Source organism: Lytechinus variegatus, chromosome 1 (genome assembly GCF_018143015.1).
Source record: "Lytechinus variegatus isolate NC3 chromosome 1, Lvar_3.0, whole genome shotgun sequence".
Taxonomy (NCBI): domain Eukaryota; kingdom Metazoa; phylum Echinodermata; class Echinoidea; order Temnopleuroida; family Toxopneustidae; genus Lytechinus; species Lytechinus variegatus.
In genome coordinates this window covers 33,538,783-33,565,400 of record NC_054740.1, presented here as the reverse complement: position 1 = coordinate 33,565,400, position 26,618 = coordinate 33,538,783, and the positions used below count along the sequence as shown (strand labels likewise).

Below are 26,618 nucleotides of genomic sequence, written 5' to 3'. Positions count from 1 at the left end.
TTATTATACATTTCAGAATGGTGAAAACTTTAGTGCCTCTCAGAATATGCAACTATCATTGAATGGATTGTATATTCTCTTCTACTTGATTACCATAACAATTCTTTACTTGCCGTTGCCTACATAAAACTGGCAATTTCTCATATGCAAAATAATCTCTGGAGGTACTACTAAATGATTGAACATTATTCCTAAACAATTCTTACTCATGTAACATGAAACAAGCCAGATTTTATTCCTCTGAACATGTTAGATTGTTCAACGTATTTATCATCTTTCAATGAAGACCTTTTAGGATTCAGTCTACAAAAATTGAAATATTTGACAATGGAATGCATCATTAATGAATGCATAAAACTATTGTGTCACATCACTCATGATGTGCATACTATTTTGTTTTTAACAAGTACAACCGGCATTTGTATTTTTTTATTGTATTTCTCTATTCAAATCAAATCATCCTTTTTGCTGGGTTGGAGTTGGACTTGATATTTATTTAAACTAAGGGTCACTTTGTGTCCTCAAGCATGACTATCTGTTATTTTTCATGCTTTTATTGTTCACAATTTCAACCGTATATATATATATATATATATATATATCAGGGGCCGCGGAACGGTTTTCAAAGTGGGGGGGGGGGGCTGACCATGCTAAAAATCACAATCATATGGTCAATTTTACGTTTTTGTACACGATTTTGGAAAAAAGTGGGGGGGGGCTGAAGCCCCCCCCAGCCCCCCCCCCCCCCGGTTCCGCGGCCCCTGTATATATATATATATATATATATCTTCTCAAGGTTGAAAAAGATTTCTCCATGAAACGATGTCTGAAGAAAGCCTATGGCCAGCTCGGGGCCAGCTTAATTCAATTTACCCTTTTTGTAGGAGCTATTATCATTAATTTTTAGAAAGGGCTTATACAATGTAGGCGCTCTGGCAGATGTAAATTTGTAAAAAGAAGATTTTTGCCTAAATTTGTCTTTGCATCATTCTACGTATGGGGCCTAATTGTTTGTATACAAGTATTTGCTTCCCTCACTTTGCTCTATCACTTTTCTGTTTCAAAAAGTACCGCATTATTCCTTTTTTCTCTCTTTTGGCACATTCATTTCTCCCTCTCCCTCTTTTCTCTTTTTCCCTCCTTTTCCTTTTTTTCATTGCACTTCGTCCTTTCCTCGAAATTCCAACACCCCCCTCCGGTATACTGCACTGCGCGCGTCGAGTCAACGTACGATGCGAGTACGGTACTTTGGATGAGTCACTTCGCGCGCCGCCATAAATCAGCTGACTACTCAATCGTGATGTAGTCGCGAATGTAAACAAACTGTGCTTTGTATGTTACGTGAAGCTGCAGCAGCGGATGCAGGCATAAACTTCACCCTGCGCTGCCCCGTTGAACAACGACAGTTGAGGCCTTTCGGTAGCCGGTAGCTAGAAATTCAGTGCCACAAGCACGAGCCTACCAGGTCCAGGAGAACCAAACCTCATTTTTCAGTTTCACTCTTCTGTCGTCTACTAGATAATCAAAATGTCTGCAGAAAACTTCTTCGATAATCTCAAGAATGATCTGTCTTTCTCTGGAAATCGTGAGAAAGAGGCAACGTGTTTGAAACGCTACAACAAAAGAGGGTGAGAAAAATCTTTTTATATTTAATTTAGGCCTATAGTTAACTTTAAGTATTTTAATTTTAGGCCTAACTTAGTCTGATCATGGACCTCCAACTCTGATGGGTGCAGTGACTCTGAGTCTAATGTAGACAGCTGGCAGCCGTCTGTTTCGAGGAGTTTTTTAACATTTTTTTTTTACTTTCTCCTCGTACACAGACGGCTCGCTATCGTGCAGCCACCATTAGGGGACTTGCAATGCAAAATCCCCCCGTCGGGGCTCTTCAATTTTTGTCTTTAATGAATAAAAATTTTGAAAATTAACACGACCAAAATGCAAATTTATATTCCCTTTTGGCATTAATTGCAAAAAAACGGAGAAAAATGAAGTTAAAAGGAACAAAAACAGTGACTTACCTCGGCTGTTGCGCAAATTCACTTCACCGTTCTATTCGATCTTAAGTACATAAACATATGGCCATTGAGTCTCCAGTACAGATCGCGCTAGAACTTCGGTCTCTGTATTTGGTGACTGAAGCCAACGGAGTTCAGCTGAACAACCAACAAAACAGAGACCGAAGCTTTTGGTCTAAGTCTAATGTTGCCCCAGAGACCCCAACACGTCTTCAGTACGTGTTCGGGCTGCCGCAGTAAAGTCTAATGTAGTGTGCGACTATGTATGCCTGTGCACCTTATTCACCTGAAAGAGGCCTTTAATATCTTCTTTTCTTCTTCTGTTGATTTCCTCCAGTCCTGGAGAACTGCGAGATCCAGTGGATACGCAGAAAAAAAGTGGTTTGATAAATATGTTTAGAGACAAAAGAGACTGGCTCAGAACGAAGTTGGAGTAAAGTGTATCACAAGGCTGTCTAGTTGTTGTTCACTAGTAACAGAGAACGCTTGACATGAAGCTCATGCAAGAAATGAAGGGAGTAGTAATGAAGTTGGGGAACTGAAGCAGCAGGTATACTAGTTGCTTTAGTGTCCAATCCAAGAAGTACAACATTAGTAATATCAGCTGCAACTTGTGATGCAGGGGTCATGGCAAGATCATGTTGGAGATACGGAGGAAGGTTGGCAAGGAACCTTTTCCTTTCATCCGCGTAGAGGGTACATTCTCCTATAAGGTGGATTACAGTCTCATCCTTGACATTGCAGTAGCAGGTGCTATCGTGACGCCTTCCAATTTTGGTGAGACGTGAGTTGGTAGCATAAACACCACAAAGAAGTTGACTCTTCAGGGATAAGGCTTGGCGATGACTATGAGAGTTTAGTCTTGATGGGAGTAGAGTTGTCCTCTGGGTGCGGTCTAGGTGACTAAGCAGCTGAAGTGAGGATTTGGCTGCTAGAGCGGCTTGGGTTTCTTCCTCCCTGTAGTCAAGAACGGCTGTATAGACGAGTCTCTTCCATTGTTTGTACTGTATAGGGGAGTTGAGAAGTTCATTGAAAGAAGGTAGGTCGTACTTGTTGAGGAGGGACTGGAACATTTGGATAGTCTTGGAGCTGGGGTGCTGGCACATAACGTGCAGAAGAAGACGATACTCTAGCCTGCGCCTGCAAGGGTCGAGGTTCACCAGCTTCCCCAGAAGTCTGAGGCGTTGGATGGCTACGATATCAGATACAGCAGGGAGGCCAGTGAGGATGTGAACTGATTCGTTGGCAGTAGAACGAGGAAGACCTAGTAGGGTTTTAAATAGGGTTATTTGGGCCCTATCTAGGCGATCTAGGGCTGCCTTTGTCAGGTGGATGACCTCTGAACCATACAGCATCCTAGGTATGCAATATCTCTCCCAGAGTGATGCCATGACTGCGGGGGAGAGTCCCATACGGAATGCTCCCACGCCTGTAAGAGCATAGAGAGTCTTGTTGATGATGATGATGATTGTGCCATCTGTGCACAACTAATAAGCTATTGATGAACTTGAAGAAGAAGGTGATCAATAATTTAATAATATTCAAATTTAATTTCATTCAAAGATTACTTACATGTACTATGTGTACAGGCACAGCATAGTTCACAAAAAATCAACTAAAAACATTATTACCAAATTGCCGGCATGTCAGAAAATAATTTGATACAAGTAGGCTCGAATGCAATACCTTTTTTCTTTGAATGAATGAAACTATAATAAAGGAATGATTGGAAAAGGGCCAAGTATTTTTCAAAATAGCAAAAGATGGTAAAAATAGCTCAATGATTTTGTTAATTTTCTATTTTCTCCCGCAGAAAGCACACGTTCATTATTTACATGTCTAATACTATTTTCAAATGGCCTAAACATTTTACATGCAGAGATAGATGGGTGCAATATAGGAACTATAAAAAGGAATAGTGATCTCGGCAAAAAATTGTACATCTTTATTTTTTGTAGGTAATTGTATGTGTACATAGTACATATACATGTATATTTATGGTGTTAGTGAGATGAAGTTTAAGAAAATAATGTGCTTGTATGGTTGAATGATGAATCTACAAAAAGTGTTTGGTAAGTATTTTGATCGACTATATGTACATGTGGCATGTAAGATTAAGAATATATATTGTTTTTTGTGGAGACTGATTTTTAATACAATTAAAATACCAGGACTACAATTTTGGACATACCGGTATAGTGTACATGCAGCATAATAATGATCTTGTATTTATAATTTGTATGACATACAGCTCTCTGCATTGAAAAAAAATCATTTTGCAAGTCACGTATGTTTGGGTGTCCAAATGTTCAAATTTTACTCAAAAACCACTTCAAATAATACTTAATAGCTATCAAATTGACGGCAAGGTCGTAAAGTATGAAATTATTGACCAAAATGTGAAGTAGGTCAAGGGTTTTCGCCGGTATCGCGATCTCAAAATTCTATTCTGATCGACGATTTTGCGCTGTGATGGAAATCCATTCTGAAAAAGTGTGTCCTAAGTTACTTTGCGGACTAAGTTTTGTGGAGATTTAAAGAATAACTCAAGCTCTTAAAGGTGAGAAGAGATAAAAGATTGACAGCAAAATATAGAATCGGTCAGTACCACATTTAACTCACATTTTTTAATGATATTTGTTTGAAAAACGATGATATCGTGAGTCTTGTTGAGAAAGTAAGATTTCTTCGGAACAGGCTCTAACGTTGACAAATTTGCTGATCTTTTGTCAATATTTTGTCAATATTTTTTATCAATAATGAACTCATCATTAAAGAAACTTATAAACGCTACAGGGTAATTTTAGGTTGCTTTTTACTTTAATGATGTCAGAGTTTAAAAATTCTGTTTGATAGCTTTTAAGATAATGGCCGTCTGCGAAGTACATGTTTGGACACACAAAGTTTGGACTCACTGTCATACATTTTAAAAAACAAAGATACACTGTATGATTTGTTGTGATACTGCCTGTAGTCTGGAGGCTGTAGGATTTAAAGGGAAAGTTCATCCTTACAAACATTTTAGTGTAAAAAATAACAGAAAAAATAATAAAATATGTTAGTGAAGATTGTTTTCCATCATTTGAAAAAACTTAAAAGTTTAATGAAATAATTTATAGTTTTTTTCATTTGTGACGTCGTGTGCGAGCAGCTTCCTATGTATTGTGAAAATATGTAAAAATGAAAAATCAGTAAAATGTCATTTTCTAGAAAAAAAAAGAAAATTGATTCAATTGTACCTTCAGAATTTCAACAAAAATTCTTTCACACCCTCTCCTTAAAGAATATACAAGGTGTATGTACATGTAGTTATCATGAACAATTAAAAAATTGAAATTTCTCAATTTTACATTATGTAACAATCTTTTTGTTTTGGTGAACTTCCCCCTTTTTACAATGTATAGGCCTACCCATACCTACTATGTACTGTATGTAGATACATGCCCTTTACAAGGTAGGGAAGACCGGGGTTAGTTGGAACATGGGGTAAGTTGAAACATTGTAATTTTCTTTAAAGCCTGTAAAATAAATTGATGCAATACTGCCCTCAATTTATTGTTATCAATAATACAACAGTGTTGAATTATTATTACAATAAATTGAGGGCAGTATTACAATGTTTCAACTTACCCCATGTTCCAACTAATCCCGGTCTCCCCTACTATAAATGTACTTCACTCCAGTCTGGGGAATACTCTAGTAAAGGTTTTTTTAGTGTACATGCAGGCTGCTGACTTAGAATTATAATTTACATGTAAGCCCGGGGGGGGGGGGGGGGCACTCAGTATATAATGCATAGTGGGTATGTGCCGCGGAGGGGACCCCCATTTTTACACCCAAATTTCCGTTCCAGGGCATATCATTTTTGTCTTATTGAGAAAAAAAACCAAAGAAAGCCACTCCAAGGCCTAGAATTTTGTTCTTATCGAGAAAAAAGAAGAAAGAAATCCGCTCCAAAGCTTTGCATATTTTTCGTTACGCCGTTCCGGTCGCATTGATCTGCTGCAATTTTGGTGAAAAGCGGCCGCCGAGCGCTGTCCGACCATCGTCTCTGGGCGAGCGCATCCGGCGGAGGCCGCGCTAGCTGCATCATGCACGCATACCCGTTCCATAGGGGTGCATACGCACGTACTCACACGCTGGCGATCCGTTCCAAGGACCCCCGTTTCCACAAAATTGTAGTTCCAAAGTCCGTTCCGAGGACCCTTCTTTTTACAATAAGCCCCCTCCAAGGCCCCTGTTTTTTGTCTCGCCCGCGGCACACCTCTACCACTTTTTTGGTCGTGTATCCCCCCCCCCCGGGATGTAAGCAAAATACTTCTAAGCCAAAAGACAAGATTGAGAATACCCGAGATGTTTTTTGAATAAAACTTCTGATTAAAATACTTAAATTCTGGCTTTATAATTCAATTTGATTAGGCTACCAGCCTAGTATTGTAGCTTTTTATATTTTGTGCTGATAGTGGACTTGAAGTCTATAAAAAGTGCAATGTCTAATGCTGGTAACTTAGAATGGTGATGTTTGGTACAACAATGAGCTGTTCTAGACTTCTACTTGCATAACTGTGGTCTTGGGCAGTATAAATTGATTTATAAAATAATGATACACCTGTACATCATGCATGCTAAGCTAGATGTGCTCCCACCAAAATATACATTGTGGTTGAAGAAATATATTTTCCAAGGTAAAGAAAGTACAGTATAATCTGTTCAAAATAAATGTGATTGAATACACCTCTTGTGATTACATGTACTTTTATGCAGATCTTTGTTATTTTTAAATTATTATTAAATGACAAGGACTTTAAAATATACCAGTATTATTATTTTTTACAAAATATTTTGTCACAGCACAGCCTATTCCATACTCATGATAAAAAACTGCAAACATGTTGGTACTACATGTACGGTACCTATCATCTGACCGGTCTTCATTGTATGCAAATCATGTCAAGATTGAATTGTAGACAAACTTCCTTTGTTGAAATCAAGGAGCTTCTACAATACATCAGAATGCACCTCATTTCCTTGATTCAGTACAATGTCCATTTTTCAGCTATATTTATCATTGCCTGATTTAGAGAAGGAATTGAATTCCCAAAATCCCCCGATGCAAGAAATGAGAAGCTTATATTGACAAAGGAATATGGAATGTATTAATATTCCTTGTGTGTATAGATATTTTAAATCAATTGCTAAATTTGATGCCCTTTGCCTTACCTTTTGCAGGTCTCAAATTTTTCATAATGTAGATGTTTAATGTTTCATATCCCTAAGGTACATGTACATGTAGATGTAGCAGTGCCATGATAACTACTAAAAACATTTTAAAACGGTTTTCAAAATGATTACATATATATCAAGGCTCTTCAGTAGATTAATGGTAAAAATCCTGCCATTTTCATTTCATAATGTTTATTGAAAAATTCGGAGTTAACTATAATACATGTACTTCAAATGACTTTTATCTTATTGCCTTTTCAAACGGTCAATATACACCCACTTTACCTTGTTGCATTTATAGGAAATAGTTCTGCCAGGTACCAATTCATCTCAACTGGGTTGAGTGCAGCACAATGTTGATAAATTTATTGCTCAAGGAAAACATGGATGGGATTCAAACCAAGCTCTAGACAATCGAGAGTCAGACTTCCAGACCACGATGCCCCCCCACAGGCCCCACTTTTTGTTGAATAGATAAGATTTATATAGCGCACTTTTTGCATCTTGATTAGATGCTCAAGGCACTTCAGAGCAGAACAACAAAAGCTATTTACATGTAATACATGTACATGTCTGAACAATAAGTCAATGTCTATCAAAAAAACACTTATACAGGTATGTTTTCAGGTTGCCCTTGAAGGTGGTCACTGAAGTCCGGGTTTTCAAACTGTGTAGGAGAGAATTCCACAGGCTACATGTAGGTCCTACATGAGCAAAGGCATGCTTCCCGCATGATTTCTTAGCAACTGAAATTTTGTAAGAAATTAGATGATGAGGATCGTTAATTTCTTGAGGTTTGGTAATGATGCATCAAAGACCTATTGTAACTGGGGGAAGTTCCATTGACTGTATGAAAAATCAAAAGAAGGATTTTAAAGACTGCATTCCTTCAGGGGCAACCAGTGGAGAGTTTTCAATATAGGGTGATGTGGCTGCGCTTGCTAGATAGAGTTACAATACGCGCAGCTGCATTTTGCAACCTGTGCAATTTTCCAAGTTGAGAATCTGGTAAGTAATTGTAAAGGAGGCTATTACCAAAACTGAATCGTGAAGATATAAGCAAGGAGCTTCTATGAGTGAATGTACCAGTTTCTCTGTTGCTGAGATATTTTCTTATGAAGCCAATATTGCGCAATTCATAACGAACTGATCTGCGAATGTTTGTAATTTGGTTGGACATGGACATGTGAGCATCAAAAATAACTCCAAGATTGCGACATGATTTGAAATATCAATTGAAATCCTCCTTATAATAAATCATTCAATTAACATCATCTTTTGAAATGTATAGTCTAGAGTCTCTCAGTCAGTAATACTGTCATCTCGTCACATTACATCATCCATACCAACTATAGACCTGGTAATTCTCCCATTTAATCATCCATTAGGTGGTTTCAGACCGCCTCGAAGTTTGCCAGTTCCAGGTATTCTCTGATCGGGAAATTTACCCCGATCAGAAAATACCAGGTATTTTGGTAATGTGAAAGCAAACTACGCGTAATTTCCCCGAAAGAAAATACCCGCTAAATAGTAGGTACTTGGCGAAATTACGAGAACTTTTGGCGATGTGAAAGCAAATTACGGGAACTTTTAGCCCAGCGTGTCGTTGGGCGCGGCGGCGTGGGTGGCTGCTGGGCTAGTGATTTTGAATCTCGCGCCTTGCCTGCTTATCAGACCATACTGCGCATGCTCGTAACTTCGGGAACTTATCCCGAAGGATGTGTTTCGGGGCGGTGTGAATGCAGGAATAATTAACGGGTATTTTGTAGCCTTAAAAAGTTCTCGTAATTTAACGGGGATTCTTGTGATCGAGGCGGTTTGAAACCACCTAATGATGTGTACATGTACTTTGAGTTTGTATGGTTTCTTGTTTTTTGTTGTTTCAAATGGATAGGGGTGAGTGCCCACTGGATTGCCTGTTGGTTTTCTAATCCATTAATGCATCTCTGTGTATTAACCAGATCAGTGCATTATATGCAAGTTGGTAGGCAGCCTGCTATCCATCAATAGCTCAGCAATTAGTCTGTTAATTAAGGATAGTCTTGAGTCCAGGTTATGATGCGATCATGAGCATGAAGTACAAGTCACACCCCCTACATGTACAGTACATGATGACCAGGGGAAATTGAACCTCCCCCCCAAAAAAAAAATAAATAGTAGTCTAAAAAAAACTAGCTACATGTTTGTGAAAGTAATAAAAATGAAAGTGAGAAAAATATAAAATAATTTTAAGATGAAAATTGAAACATGAAAAATTAGAAATATAGATTTGAGGACTATGAACAGTATATCAAAATGAATGAGGCAAAGAGAGTGACAACGAGAACAAGGGAGAGACGAAGAACAAGAAAAAAAGGAAAGAAAATGTATGAAACACTTTGAATAAACAATTTATGCCATATCCTGATTATGAAGCTAAGTGATATGAAAATGTGTAACTTTTACAAAAATGGGAAAAAATATATGTATTGCATGTTTAAATGGTATCCCTTTGATAAATACATGTAGAAGTATTGCAAAATTTTGCAGATATTCAATATACATGTAGTTGAGAGCTATGATTATGCATTTCATTAAAGTCCTACATACCTTTCTTTTTTTTATTCCTTAACCTTTTCTATTTCAGGGATGGCAGGTTAGACCAAGATGAATTTCATGAGATGTGTCTTGATCTGTTTGTAGACGATGGCAAGAGTTTTCCTCTCACAGAAACAGAATCAAGACGGATATTTGAACAGCTAGATGATAATCAGGTATTCAAAGCAAGAGAAATGATGATGATATAGTGACAAGGGGATGGTGGAGGGTGGGGGATATTTCGAGGCATGGAATGGGTAGATGGGAGGGGGAGGGGGAGGGGTGGTAGGTGCATGTACATTAAAGTAGGATAAGTGAGGCATTATAGCAATTGATATATGTTCAGTGGTATAGCACAATATTTAGTTGTTTTTTTCAGCAGCAGTGTCCTATACCTTGGTTGTAACTCTAGCTGCTGTTTCCAGCGTTTGGTGCATTGAAATGAATTAATCTTGCCAGGTACTTCATTTGAGTTGAAAGCAGTACGATTTACATGTACATGTAGATAGATAAATATCTTGGTGAAGGAATATACAGTCATTTTTGTATTGTCCTGCATGGAATCATTTGATTTTTTGATAAAAATGTTCTTACGGAGTATGGTAATTTTAAGCCTCTTTAATTTTTTATTAAAAAAAAATCTTGCATTGTTTCTATCTCGGATAGTTATAAATGAATTGCTTTGAAATATTTTGCTGTATCATGTATCTAGGCATCACTGAACTCCTGCTGGATAAAAATGCTCAATTTTGAAGTTGTATTTTTTTCTACATGAATCGCATCTATTTACATGTAGTAGATTTAATAATCTTTGTTTTTCACAGGATAACTACATTGACAGGGATGAATTTCATATCCTATGGAGATACTGGTTACCTATGGCAAGTATTGAACTACATGTACAATCTTCATTTGTTGATTGTTAATGTCCTCTTCATATAACTTCTAACAAAATTAAGATTGGCATGTGTACAGGAATATCACATTTCCCAGAGGGGGGGGGGGCATTTTTCTGTACATTTTTGCCTTGATGTCGGTAAAGAACTTTTGTCATGAAAAATAATATAAATGTTTGAATAACATTAAAGAATGGGAAGAAGAAAAGAGTGAGAAAGAAAGGGAGGGGGTATTTTATGCCTGATGTTGTTATGAAATACTATAGTCTAGTTTGTTACATTTTACATGTACATTCTCATACGATCATGTTTACAATGTGATAGACTATTGAAAGGCTGTATGATACATTAAGTGATGATTAAACAGCAGCACAGTCACAATCCATTTATCTAATTGAGTAAAAATGACACCATAAACTCCAACTACAGTTTTTACTCTTCATAATTTGTTCCATCAACATTCTTCAGCTATGAACTTCAGGCTAAAAATATGATCCTCAAAAAAAAAAAAAATTGGATTGACAACTGAGTTTAATGCATTACATGTAGATATGTTTATTTCTTCAACTTTAAGGGAGACAAACCACATCCACATGTATCTAAGAATATAAAATATTTAATATTTATAATTTCGTGGAATAACATTAGGAAGAGGATGAAAGTGAGGACATGGCATCATCAGCCCAACTAATGATTATTCATGGCAATGTGCATAAAATTGTTTTCACAAATATTTTAATATTCAATAACTTCATTATTTGAAATCAGATTTAGATGAAATTTTCGACACTTTGCTCAGTGAATTTTACTCTTATGTAGATATTATCATTTTAAACCCGGAGTACTCCCTTTAGTTACATGCCAGTGATGGAGTAATTTTCTAACAAGATAGATTCTCTATCATATCTCAAATTTTAGTTGCACAGTTTTGTGTATATATTGTGCGTACAATTTTTTTTATTTTACTTGTTTGTAGTGTTTTTATGACAGCTTTATGCTCTCTCTGATTAATATACCTGCATGTACATGGGTATGGAGGTTGCACAAATTTTCCTCTGTTCCTGATATTTCTTGAATACCCCCCCCCCCTGTTTACTCATAATTGGACCCCCTGTCCAAAGCAATAGAGTTCAACAGACCAAAACTAAGCAATTAAGAGTAGCTTAAAACAACATGTTTGCATTTCCCATTAGAGAGCTTCCCAGGGTAGTGTTTTTAGCTGTTAGTTACCATGGTAACACACTGTCAACATTTTAAAATGTGAAGGAAGTATTTCCTCCATTAGGAAAGTTTAATCAACATGTGGAGCATCAAGTGCAAGGTCAAAGCTCCCCTGGTTTTTCCCTTTTAGTTTATATCTGCAATACGTGCATTTTCTATTAAAAGTCAATGAGTTCTTCATGCACATGTATTGGTACTTTGTTTATGCCTACATTTTTAAGTAAATACCCCTGCTAAACAACGTTTGAAGGGATACTGTACATGTTGGAATGAGCGTGCAGTCAGGTGGTTGGTCCATTGAAAATCTTGCAGACTTAACTACTTCCTCAGTATTTTGCTCAGTGCTCTAGATGAGAAAACATGGATAGACACATGAAATATGGGCCAGGGTAAAATTATCTTTACAGAGAACAATGAAACAGTCCAACTTCTTGACCAACACTTCTAGCTTATGCAGATACATGTGCATGTAGACTGAGCTTTCTGTTGAATACTTAAAAAAAAGTTACAATAGTGGCCTGCATTCTGAAGTCGGGTTTTACTGAGACCATGGTCAAACTCTGTGCTAATATTATGGGAAGCCAAAAATGTCAAAACTTCCATCAGTGTTGTCACTACTGAACTGACTATTGAGTACTTCAAGAAAGGTATTCATTTTTAGAAATAATTGCAACTCACTTTAACTTTGTTTGATTTATCTTCAATATTTGTTTTGAAATGACATTGAACTGTCTGTATTATATTGAATATATACTGTTACTTTCATTATATTTTGAAATATTTGTTGAATGGAAATGAATAGATATAAACCTAAGTCTAATGTGTAAAAAGTTATGGGAATCCAAAAATGTCAAAACTTCCATCAGTGTTGTCAGATAGTACAGATACATACGTGTATACTGAACTGACTATTGAGTACTTCAAGAGAAATATTAATTTTCAAAAATATTGCAACTCATTAACTTCATTTAATTTATCTTCAATATTTGTTATGAAATACCACTGTACTGTCTGTATTATATTGAATATATATTGTTACTTTGATTATATCTTAAAAAAAATTGAACGGGAATGAATAAATCTAAATCTAATTCTAAGTTTAAAAAGTCTTGGGAAGCCAAAAATGTTATGTTGTCAGATACATGTATACTGAACTGACTATTGAATACTTCAAGATAAGTTTTAAAAAGTTATTGCAAGCCATTTAATGCTTACCATTTACATGTACATGTAACACCTAATAATTGGGGCAGTTGGAGTACATTTTCCTACACTTTATACTGGTACTTCATGAATCAAAATAAATCACTTGGAAGTATATGTATATGCTATTCATTTGCAGGAAAAGAGGAAACCATTATCTTATTACTACTAAGTAAATAACTGCCAATGTTTGTCATTCTTTTCATTTTAGATTCTTCAACCCAAAGCAGCTCTGATAGCAGTTGATGTACAGAATGATTTTATTGATGGATCCTTGGCAGTGGCTCAGGCAGAAGAAATTGTGCCTGTCATTAACAGGTAGAGTCGTCACACATATTAATTACTGAGACATCAACATTTACTGGCAGCTGGGTAGATTGACAGCTTTAGGAGATGATTATCCCCACTGTACTGACAAACCTTGACAATTGGGCTTCTCAATGAAAAAAAAAATACATATGTATTATGTGTGATTAGGGAAATGGAACTTGCTTTCTTTTAATAGTATATTAATATTAATTTTTTTGTTTTTCCCCTGTTTTGTTACTGAATCTTTGATTATACAACAGGGAAAAAAATCATAGCTTGAAGGACCCACAAAATCAAGATATACCTCATATGAAGTGTTATGTTGCATATATCATTATTACTATTATTATTATTATTATTATTATCATATTATTATTATTATTATTATGATACCAACTCCATACTCGGCTGTTGTCTTCTTACATGTATATGGTCAAATGTTATATCACGCTAGTCTATCCAATAAAAACATGAACTCTGTTGGATAAAAAAGAGTAAATTTTCTTTCCATGTACACTCCTTTATTTGTGGAAAATCTGTGAACCTACATATGTAGCAAAGGTCTTCCACGAATTCATTTAACATTAAAATGGGAAGGCAAATGACTAGTTCCGCTTTAACACCATTAATGTCATAATTGCTTGGCCGTATAAATGGGGTCGATCACCATACAAGGCTGATTGTATGTTTTTTGCTTAAAAGTCCGCTTTCCTAGTATAATGATGAGCAATGTTTCTCATAGTGACTATTGACAGGGGAAAAGGTTAATACCTAGGCTATGCCAGTTCTACTACATGATCAGAGTGGGTCTGTTGCATTATTAGAATGAATGCAATAATTAATGATTTTGCTATACTGTACATTTAATGCAAATAGATGTTAATGATACAGTTAATGCATTCAAACCCATTTTACTCAAATAATTTTTTTTTCGTCCATTTTCATTTTTAGAATTCTTGATGATGAGGGTATGTTTGAACAAGTCATCTACACGTATGATTGGCATCCTGAGAACCATGTTTCTTTCCACAACAATGTCTGCTTGCGAAATATTCACCATACATCAAAAGTGAGTTCAGCTTTATGGTAGATCCACATTCAATATCTATGTGTGTCAGGCAGGGGAGAGGGGGAGGGGGTAGTAAACAGATCATTAATTTAAAATGAATAAATGAATGACTAACTTGTGTGTGTTTGTGCAGGAACATTATAATCCCGTATAAGGAAAAATAAATGCGTAAATGAATAAATGAAGGGACTTTTTAGCTACACTTTATTTGAATCTCTAAAATCATCAACGAGAGAAATAAATGTCTGGCCTTCTTCAAGAAAATTTGAAGGGAAATAATTACTGTTCATATTCTTGTAAGTCTGTTAGACTCTTGTATAGGACACTTAGAACCCCCACTTTGACATATCATGTACACATGTATCTTCCAAACCTTTGCTTGTAAAACAATCATATCTTGTAGGGTGTCTTATGCAAATATGTTACATTCCAACAAGTCCACACTCATTATTGTAAGGCAAACATTGTCTGCCTTTAAGATTTTTTTTCCAATAATAGTTAAAAGAAACTGTACTCTGACTCAGACACAAATATATTTTTGGATAAGTGGCCATTTTGCATTTGATAGAATTTTAACCCCTGAAAGTGCTCAAGATTCATGACATGTTGTTTATGGACACCATGGTTCATATTTTGAATAAATATGGTACTTCAATGTAAATAAAAATATTTGATTTGGTTTTGGCAGCGAATTGTGATGAAAAGAAATTGTTTTATTTTTTAATTAATTGATTCATTTATTTTCCTAATTGTTTATATATTCATGATTTTTTTTTCAATCAGTTACATTGGCAAGAGAGACCTGCGAGTCATAGTAATTCAGTTCACTTTTTGCCTCCTAGGCACAGGTGATGCCAAACAATTAGTGATAAACAACAACAAAAGAACAACAGTATAATAGTTTTTTTCTGGGGGTAGGGAGTGGGTAGGAGATACTTGAAGTATTAAACTTTAAGAATTAATGTTACAGTAGTTTCAAAGACTTCATTGACATTAGCATGAACCGGACAGAGTAAACATAGATTATGGCTATAACATTCATAAAGTAATGATACTAAAATAAATATGCTTTTTAATGCAAACTTCCCCAAGCGGTACTTGCTATCACATAAGCTTTAGCATGGCTACCTTGATCGGGTGCTCGATCCTTCAAGGAATTCTTCCTAGTTTCCCATTTACAGGTAGTTTACCTGGGTGGAGAGTGGCAAATGTAGATAAATGACTGCCATATGCTGCAGTGGGGTTTAAATTATAGACCTTAGGTTCAAGGTATAAAGACTTGTCCACCACACATCTACATAAAACATATAACAAAGTCATTCAATGCAAAAAATACATTGAAATTTTCCCTATTTTTTTGCCTAGTCTCGTTTTTGGTTTTTTGTTTGTTTGTTTTTCTTTTGGGTGGGGGTTCCAGTAATTCTTCATATTGCCAAAATAGCATATCTTATATGTTTAGGATATTAATTATGTGGTGGGCAAATCAATAGTGCAGTCAAATGAATAGGTCATTGTATTTATAGTCTTTGTTTATCCATGCAATACAGGATTACAATTGTTACATCATCTTATGTAATATCAATAAATTGAGATCAGTTTCCTGTCAGGGTTAATGTTTATTGGGTGATATGTACCAGACAATATAGGTAAACAGTGTGGATAAAATAAGTTATTTTTATTATAACAACTTCAGCTGTTCTTGAGGGGTATTGGTTCATGGAAAGAAGAACATATCCAATAATGAAAGTTCATTTTTTAAATGTGTTGACATAATTGGTAATCAATTACAATATTTATTAACATACATACAATTTCTCACATGCATTTTATATTTGCGGGGCTATAAAATGGACACACACTGTTTGTGTGGTAAAAATATGAGGAGAAAATGGCTTTCATGAGTCTATTAACATTATGATTCTTGATTTTATATATATATTATATCTATCCTAATTTTTTACCAAACTGTTCAAAGTCATGTCATGCACTTATTTTTATGTGGTCATTAATATTAATAGCAAGTGGCCTTAATACTGAGGTTATAATGTCCTTCAATTTAATGTTCCAGTATTGCATTATTTTTATGCACATTAGATATTGATATGAAGAAGGGTGGTGATGAAGAGGGGGGGGGGGAGATGTTACTAAATATTCCCTTAAATTTTGAAATTTAATACCTCATCAAAATTTGCTATTCATCTCTACATTTTGCCATGTTTCTTGGTCTATACATGTACATGTACTTGAATCTGTAGGTCCAGCAGAGGTAGGCATGATGGACATCATGTAGATGATGTATTGGTATGAACGAGGAGGGGGGGAGGAAGTTGGCAAGAGGGGAGGGGTTGGAAAGATTATCAAAAATATTCAAATTGAATTCTTTGCTAGAAATGATTGCATGTTTGTTTTTTTTCAATATGTAGGTCCAGCAGAAGGATGCTTGCGTCTTTGATACTGTAGTGTTTGATGGGCACGTCCCCATGGAGCAGACGTTATGGCCCGCTCACTGTGTACAACACTCACACGGGGCTAAGCTTCATGCAGATCTTAAGGTTTGTGTACATCAAAGGGTTCATCAGCTAAATACCGAGATAAAATATACTCAATGCAAAGAATGGGAAGGGGCTAGTGAGATTTTGAGAATATTGTGATTTAGAATTAGGAAATTCTGAATATTTGAAATTGTGATCAATCAAGTGTAGATTGATAACATATGACATACTCAAGCTCACGATAGTGCTTAACAAATTTTCAGAAATTGTTTTATAGAGAAAACTGACATGGTCACCGCAAGATGTATGATAATGCATTTTTATACAAATGCCATTTTATAAACAATTGTTTGTGATTAAAACTGTAAAATAATTCCTCTGAAGTCCGAGCTTCCTTAATATAATTTCAAAGAATATTTTTTATTGTATCCCATTGGTGGTTTCAATTGCTGGGGAAATTATTTTGATAATAATTTTACAGGCCTTTGCAGAGTATATGTCCATTTTTTTTTACTTTGACTAACTTTGATAAAATCATGTTTTTAAATTTCAATATTTTAGTAAAAAACACACTACCATGTGAGTGGAAAAAAAATATATTGCTATTTTGAATAGTTAATTATTCTATTATATGAAAGATTGTTTAAATGAGGCAGTTATTTTTATGCTTGGATGAACAGGAGATTGTTTGAAAGCCAGTCTGCCTTTTTTTTTCTTGGAAGTAGATTACACCAGCAATTTTTTAAGTGTGAACTTTTTTAAGTCACCCAGAAATGTAAGTTGAATTTTGATTTTTTTTTGGGGGGGTCTATACTTCTTTTTTCTATACTAACCTTTTACATTACATAAGCAATAATTGTATGTAACGAACTTGTACTTACTTTGTTATATGCATTACTATGTGTAAACACAAAAAGTATGAATCCTTATTGATCTGTATCATATGTTTTATTGGAATGTATCAGTAAAATACTATTGAAATATAAAAAAAAGTTGAATTTTGATGAATGTAATATTTTATTCCTGTATAGATCACAAAGGACCATGTGGACATCTATAAGGGCGTGTGTGACCATGTCGATAGCTACTCAGCCTTCTTTGACAATCAACGGCTCTCTCAAACAGAACTAGCAGTGGCACTGTGCGATAGGCGTATCACTGATGTCTACGTCTGTGGTTTGGCGTATGATGTGTGTGTCCGACACACAGCTATCGATGCAGCAAGCCTTGGGTTCAGGCCATTCGTCATTGAAGACGCCTGCCGAGGGCTGACAACGGAGAGTTGTGATAAGGCAAGAAGAGAGATGGAGGAAGCAGGTTGTATTATGGTGTCTTCTACGCAGGTGAATAATATAGTGTCATTAAAGTGATGGTCAGGGCCGAAAATATTCATATCTAAATAAATAGAGTAAAATTCACAGCAAAATGCTGAAAATTTCATCAAAATCGGATAACAAATAATGACATTTTAAAATTTATCAATATTTCGTGAAAACATTATATAAGCATATCATCATGAATATTCATTAGGTGGGCTGATGTCACATCCCCACTTTCCTTTTTCTTATATAATTTCATGAAATCATAAATGTTTCTTTTTTTTCATACATGTGTAAATTATGTGTCTTAATCGTGATGAGATAAGTTGCGGCAATAAATAACAAATCAGTTATCAATCCAATTGTTATTGGTAGAAAATTTTGAATAAACCTAATCTCATATAATAAAATGAAAGAACAACTGGGGATACGACATCATCAGCCCACCTAATGAATATTCATAAAGACATGCCTAGAACTGTTTCACCAGAAAAATGCAAATCTTTAAAATTCAATAACTTTGTTATTTGTTATCTGATTTTGATCAAATTTTCAGAATTTTGTTCTGTGAATCTTACTCATTTATTGAGATATGAATATTTATTGATATGAATATTTTCACCTTTAAGAGTAAAAAGAAGGTTATAGATTTGACCGATTGTGCCAGTACATTTGTGAACAGTTGTTAAGTTTGGAGATTTATTCTAACAAAAAAAGAGGAGGGATTCTTAGCTTTTTCTTCTCTCTTTATGTCAACTACCACTGCATACATACTATTGATTATTGCTGGATTGAAGTTATTCAAAGCACTGTCAATTATCCTGTTATTTTCAAGAAACGATAAAACGAAGGTTTGAACCTAAAAAAATGTTTATAGGAGTTTGCCAATCATCCTTACAGTATGCTTTACATCCTGTTTGTTGTTACCAAGAAATATCAGTGAAATAGCTTTATACCATAATTTGAAATTTAATTGATACAGGGTTTTTTGAGGATGGATCTAATGAATTTTGCCTCTGTCACTTGCTTTGTTGGAACACGTGAAAAACGTTACCTTCAGTTGATTGTATCAATGGGTTCAGAATCCACTACTCCGGCCTAGTACAAACATGGCCAGCTTGTTAGCTTGTTCTCTTTGATGTGATTTGACAAAGATGCATGTTAATTTTCATACATTTGTATTGAAGAAGTATGGGTACAGTTCTTAAAGACACCGAACTGGTTCCTAAACATCCTTCAATTCTTCCTTATCCTATATTGTTCACCTGTGTCTCAGTGCATATGTTTGACAGAAGCTATTACGACAATATCAAATTGATTTTCAATACAATTTTTTTTTGTATGTATTCCTTGTAACAGGTCAAGTCAATGGCTGAAGCCAACACAAGGGTTCCCAAGATGGCTCTGCAGGCGGCTGAGAATGTCGCCCTCGCTAGACGGAAAGCCAAAGTCAAGCTTGCAAGCATGAACAGTGACCATGGAGATAAACCACTAACCAACGGCTTTGTTGTAGAGAATTCCAGCTCACTTGATATGTGAAATGAGATTTCGTGAATGGCTGGAGAATTTGCATCTTCACTAACTCATCAGGGTAGCATGATCGGAGTAGGTCAAGAACGACAAAAGGAAGGCATTGCATGTAGAACTGTTGCCAATTTACTACTGCGTGATCACTGATTCTTCAGACCACCTGCAGACTGTCAGCCATATCACTGGGATATAGATAATAAAATGGAAGTGTTATCTACCAAGGCAGGAGAGATTTTAGCCGTCTTTCGCCATTGTATGGGGACCCTTGGGATTTTAAAGCTGATATTAACGTATGATGCCTCCCTAAAATGAGAATAAGCACTACAAAAAAACAGTCGCATTATGTTTAATTAGTTATAACTACCAAGTGAGCAGAGATAAAAGCTTTTCAAAATCAGATATTTCTGCCTATTTTGAAAGAGCAGATTGTATTTTTCACTTTGAGAATTTAATTGGCATATTCATGAGATATCAACAGTTGGTAGATAATGAAACAGACTGATAGAATTATTTTTTTTAAAGGTTTGTGCAGGGACAGACCTTGTTGGATAATGCACAATATTTGGGACAGGCCCATCATTTTGCATAAAGAATATGGCACATGAAATGGTGTTATCTGTATCTAAAGCCTGCTGGATCCGCTTCTGGGTTAATATACAGGTGGTCATAATTATATACCGGTACATTTATAAGAAAAACATGTATATGCTTCCATGTTCTTACATAGTTGTATACTACAATGACTACATGTATCTTCATATTCTGTACATGCATGTGTTACTTACAGCATAATGTGAAATCAATTATTTTTCATAGTGTTTAGATACCAGTACAAACTTTTGCAAAATTGAATATTCATGCAAATCTCGTCTGACTTCATCATCCAAAATGCTTTCAGTCTTTAGAAGAGACATAAATAAAAACTTAGGCTTCGAATTTCACCTCACTTGACAGTACTAAACTACTTTAACATGTATGTACATAAGATTTTACTGATGGAGAGTGTAAAATGTCTGCTTCAAAGTCTTGTAGGGGGCTTGACACTTGATGGAAACAGGCTGTTAGTGTCATGTAATTTTATCTTTCACAATGTAGTAGAAAATTATGCAACATGCTGAAGTTTTAAGGCTCTCAAAAACACATATTCAATTTTATTAAAGGATTTTTATGCATTGTAATAACATGGACAATCTTAGAGTCGTTGGTATTGGTACTTTTTGCAATATATGCGGCTAAGGCCTATTTTTTTTTTTGGGGGGGGGGGGTGAGTGGGAGGGGATATTTTTGAACATGGCCCCAATCTTATAGCCAATTTATTATGCATTGCATAGATACATTCTCATTGCTTTCAATTCATCTGTCTGTACTTCTTTCTTTATTTCCATGCTTGTCGTGTGACGCAATGATTGTCAGATGCGGCTATTGATAAGAATCTCAAAATTACCATAGACCATGTAATGAATTTCTTAAATTTTGAATAAAGAAAAACAAGGTGTACTAATTCAAATAAGAAAAAAACAATCTACATGTATTTTACATGTATATCATGTTCAAGGGAGCAAAAAATTGGAATTGCATAGTGGGGATATTTGAATCTATAATACGGAAAAACCTCAACAACAGTTTTATAGAAAAATAAAAAATTGAATAATATCACAATTGTTTATCAAGAGAAATCAGAAGAGAAGAAATCATACAACTAACAAATACATGCATTATTTCATGAAATTATGTATGGAGAAAATTACGGGTTAATGTTATGAAATGAAAATTGTTAGTTTTGATGAATTTGATTAATAGCAATAGACCTTTTGTGAGTGTGCAACTGCAAAAAGTGTAACACAGGAAATTGCGTGTGGAATTTTATGTATTTTTATACCAAAGAGAAGAGGCATTTATGTATCTTATCATTCATAGTATTACAAATGTGGTATTTACTCCGCAATTATCATAAGCATTCCTTTTTAAAATTTTAATTTGGACATAATGAGAACAATTGGCATGGGATCTTGTTTTGAATATTGCTGTGTATGATAATAATTATAATCAGTTTTAAAGTTTTATTATGTGAGAGTATTTGAGATGAAACGACATTACTATTAAAAATTTGACATATTAACTTATTTTGTATCGATATTTGACTTATACTAGAACGATATATACTGTATAATACATTTAAAGTACATGAAGGCTTAGAAAAGTAAGTCTAATTTCAGAAATTTTTGGAAATGTTTACCGGTATATAGATTCCAGATTTCCACTTCATTTTATCTGTTAAATCAATGGTTCATAGCTTTCACTTATTGGTTTTTATAATACTTGAAGGTTTAAGCAGTGCATATGATTAATTTCTTAGAGGAAATTAGTACATGCATTTCCAATAATGAAAGATGAAATCTCAATCAAACTTTTATTATCAAACACATTATTTTTTTCCATTGAAGGTGAATGTTCAAAGCCTTATAACAAATTTTATGTTTCATATTGATATTTTATATTGTAGACTATGAAGAATGTGCCTCCAAAAAATCATTTGAATTTTTAAATGATAAAGGGTTTTATTTATTATTTTAACTTCCCTCAACCACTGTATTCCATATTGCTATTTTCTGAATGCTTCACATAGTAAGTGCATATTTATGTTATTGCCATCTCAAAACATTGCCATCTTGTTGTCAGAAGAATTGTTACTTAAAAAGGTTGATGCAGTGTATTTAGCACTATATAAAAGTCAAATATTTTTTTTTTACATTTCCTTTCTATCTGATAGCATCTCATTAATAACTTCTTGTACTATGTAATTATCATCTTATTATTAGATGTTATATGTTCTTCATTATTAAATGTGTTTGATATGTGTAAAGAACGTACATGTCCATCTGCATGTAAATGTAAATGCCTTTGATTATCTTTCATTCGCTGATAGCTTTCAATTACTGATAATGAATTATCAACATATTCCCTCCACATTGGTTTGTTGTTTCATTCATAGTGTGTATAGTGCAGTATTTCATTATTGTTATTCTAGCATTATTGTTATTGTTGTATATATTCCAATTATTTTTCTGCTGCCTTCAATCATTTATATTACTAGTAACAGTGAATTAGACTCGTTTGGTGTGACGTACAGAGCTGTTCCAACTTTCAAGAATCAAACATAATTAAAAAGAATAATGAAAATGTTATATATTTTTCTGTGTGCAATACTCAAACAGAAATTATAATTCAGATTATAATTAAATCATTTTGCAGATTGTAAACCAACTACCATGGTTTTGGTTACTGGTAAGTTAAATGACATAGTGCTGCAAAAGACTTGTGTACATTCCCTAGCCTTTGTAAAAAAAAAAATCAGAAATATAACTGAACCCTTTTATGCTCTTCTGAAATGAGTCATTGCAAAACGACAATTTTTCGACAATCTGATTGATTCTCTGATAGGCTTGGTTCAGACTGAATCATTTATTTCTGAGAGCGTCTGTCATTAGATTTGGTTTAAAGTGGATTGTTTCTTTGAAATCTATCAATATTGATTCGATTGAATTTCCTTTTTTATTGCCATCTTTTTATTGCCATTTAACTTGTTTAACATTCATTTATTTATTAGAGGATTTAATTCAATTCTTGTCAATACAGCTAGCTATTCATGTCTTCTTTTTTTTTCTTGATTTGAGTCTTACTTGTCTCACTCTGATTCAGTTATGATATATGTTGTTGTTTTTTATCCTGTGATTTGTCCTTTATGAAGTTGTTCATATTTCTTGTATAATCTTTCCATAGTACATTCAATCTTCATTATCATTCATACCATTCCATTTTACAATCAATGTCTATTGTAAAGGTGATTTAAAACTTGGCATCAATTTTTATTCTTCCTCCCAATCAAACTTAGTTTAGAGCATGAATAATCATTAGATCATTAAATTTTTGTTTTAGTCCAATCTGCCAAAGTTGACCTTCTTAAGGCAAATAATCAGCTAATGTGGAAGCATTTTTAGACCACATGGAAATCATGCCTTGTTTTTTATTCAAAGTTGCATTTTTACTTATATTAAACGGTATCTGGCCTGGGGGAGGGGTGTACTAAGGCTGATTTACCTGTATAATCTATGTTCTTTTCACTTTTACCAAAGTATTGATATTCATAGCATGATGTAGAGTAAAAAATATGCCTTACTTGCTTTCATAAAAGAAATGAAGTATGATTATAAATTTCCTTGTGCCCTATTGATACATTTAAATGTTTTCAAAACCTGTCTATAAAATTGAGATTGGTAACTCCAGGTGATCACATTGACAATCATATTGACAACATGGCTTATGACTAAACTAATCAACAGTGGTAATTTCTTTATTCATCCCTTTGAACTTTGTTCTTGAAATGCATTTAAATGTATATAAAAGTTATTTATTTGATCTACATGTATATAGAAAAAAAATCATATTTTATGAGGTAGATATGACAACAAAATGATTATTGTGTCAACCCAAGGGTGCCCACCTCAACTGCCTTGTCGCACACAAAATCCCCACTGCTATATAGGGTTATTAGGCTATTTTAAGATGAGCCCTGCCATTCTAGGGCTTACTGCAAGGGCTTGATCATTATGATTGCAGATTTTCTGAATGATATCTAAATGTGTGCACATATTGCTTTGAATTTTCTTTCTCCACATCCCATTTTGCCACCATTCATTCTTGTTCTTTATCTTTTCCCATCCTCCCTATCTCCTCTCACTTTCCCATTTCTTTGCCCTTGATCTACATCTTGTTAATAGTATAAGCAGAACTTAAGGCTAACATCAATATAATCCAGTATGTTTGGTGTAATTTGATATATCATTTACTGGTATGATGTCAAGTCACCTAGTCAGGGAAATGTACATGTAACACTTCTAAACATAAAATTTGTAAATTCCTTGTTAAGTTTGCATTTTTCTTTTTCTAGAAACAATGCTTTACCTTCACTGTATTATTTTGGTGAAAAAACATTTTAGATGTTGGTTGGAAAATGAAAGTGCCTTATACATTTAGAGTGCTTAAAATTTTGAAACTTCTAATGCATGTACATCTTTGATATCTGTGGTGTAAAATATTCAGTTTGAGTATAGAATATTTTTTGCATCGTGAATATAATTTTTGGGGGATAGGTTTAAAATTTCATCTTTCATATTTTGCAAAATTTTAATTAAATATATTTGCTTGATAATCATGTGGAAAGCACTACGAAGGGTAAAATGCCAATAGTGTGTCTTACTCTTTTTCTTTGCATGAAGCTGGACTTGTATACTGTATAATCAGTGGCTTTATTTTGCACTAATGTAAGTTGTAGACTTACACAATACCATTTTTCACAAGAAATAAAGGGTACCCATTACTGATGTTGAGAAAAATATGTAAGATGGTATATTTCTCTATTTTATCGATAATTGTAACATAGACCAATGAATAGAACATTCTTGATAATACAGAACATATCTAAGTGGTCATGAATAACCAATGAATTGTAGTTTGATATGATAACATTCATCCATCTTAAACCTGACATTAAAAAACACTCTGTGGAAACAAATTATATTTGTACTACTTGTCTTTATTACTAAACTATTTCATGGTGTGCACTGTTTACTGTATATACATGTATAATTTTTTTATGTATAACAACTAGGGTTTGATTGCGCAAACAGCAATAGAATAGCAAAAGAAACTATAAAGCAAACAACTTCTTTAAAGGAATGAATGCAAATTAATGTGTCAGTTTACAGCTCATAGTATTCTTGTACCATACAATAAAAAAGCAACAGTTCCACATCATTAATCTTGATACATGAAGTGTGCTTAATCAAAACTAATGTCCTGGCAAACTGCAAAATTAAAATTGAAGAAAAACAGAAACATGAGAAATCAAGATATATAGGGGAAGGCGGGGTAAGTTGTGACATTTTTTGCTTTTTGCATGTTAGAATTGATATGATTAATAATCTTGTCGAAATAAGTGCCTTGCCTTGAAATTTAATTCTTCAGAAATATTTTCCACCTATATATAACTTTCTATCCCCACACTGAAAGCCATCGTGACCTTTGAAAAAAACGATGTCAAATGGCTCAACTTGCCCCATATACGGGGTAAGTTTGAGTCACCTTCTGGGGTAAGTTGAGCCACAAAAACTATGTACAAAATGTATGAGGGGAGAACCAGCATGTCAATTTTTTTGTTTAGTCTTTTCACTTGCTAATTCTCTATAAATACTAACATCCTTTAAAAGGAAAAGAGCAGTCATGTAATTTTGCTCCTTTCAGCCAGCATTCCAATCATTTTTTATGTTTTTTTTTAAGATACATTACCATAGGAATTACCATGGCCCAACTTGCCCCATGCTGTTTGGCTCAACTTACCCCATTCCGAACTTAGTGCGATAATTTTGTATCCATCCATTTATTATGCATCCATCATATAAAAGACTGACAAGAATGAAGATCCATACCTGGACTAATAATGTTGTTATCATGTCTTTATTATATTTAAAGACGTGTGTGTTTATAAAACACTTATCTATTTCGCACTCTTTTTTACTTTTTTGGCTGAAATTCATATTTTTCCCTCTAAAAAACTACTTTTTGTTTCAAAGTTGAAAACAATGTGGTGGGGTAAGGGGTTATGCTATGGGTCATCAATACACGACACCACCACAATGTCTGACTCATTAATTATTGGCCTGGGGCTGGTGGCTCAACTTGCCCCTATGCTCAACTTACCCCGC

The 26,618-nt window shown here is 34.4% G+C and overlaps 1 protein-coding gene across 1 annotated transcript; it reads left to right on the top strand.

The window, feature by feature from the left end:
• The first annotated feature begins 1,429 nt into the window (after positions 1 to 1,429).
• Positions 1,430 to 23,189, top strand: LOC121411952 (nicotinamidase-like). The gene is made up of 8 exons (XM_041604865.1): positions 1,430 to 1,628; positions 9,868 to 9,994; positions 10,643 to 10,699; positions 13,350 to 13,456; positions 14,399 to 14,516; positions 16,940 to 17,068; positions 18,040 to 18,351; positions 19,687 to 23,189. The coding sequence occupies exons 1-8, from the start codon at positions 1,528 to 1,530 to the stop codon at positions 19,864 to 19,866; spliced, it is 1,131 nt and encodes a 376-aa protein (XP_041460799.1). The 5' UTR covers positions 1,430 to 1,527; the 3' UTR covers positions 19,867 to 23,189.
• Positions 23,190 to 26,618: the final 3,429 nt, after the last annotated feature.

Bases quoted from the DNA above. Each gene is read 5' to 3' on its own strand.
- LOC121411952 (XM_041604865.1), top strand. From the start codon at position 1,528: ATGTCTGCAGAAAACTTCTTCGATAATCTCAAGAATGATCTGTCTTTC. The intron at 13,457-14,398 runs GTAGAGTCGTCA...TTTCATTTTTAG, and splicing joins ATTGTGCCTGTCATTAACAG to AATTCTTGATGATGAGGGTA. The intron at 17,069-18,039 runs GTTTGTGTACAT...ATTCCTGTATAG, and splicing joins AGCTTCATGCAGATCTTAAG to ATCACAAAGGACCATGTGGA.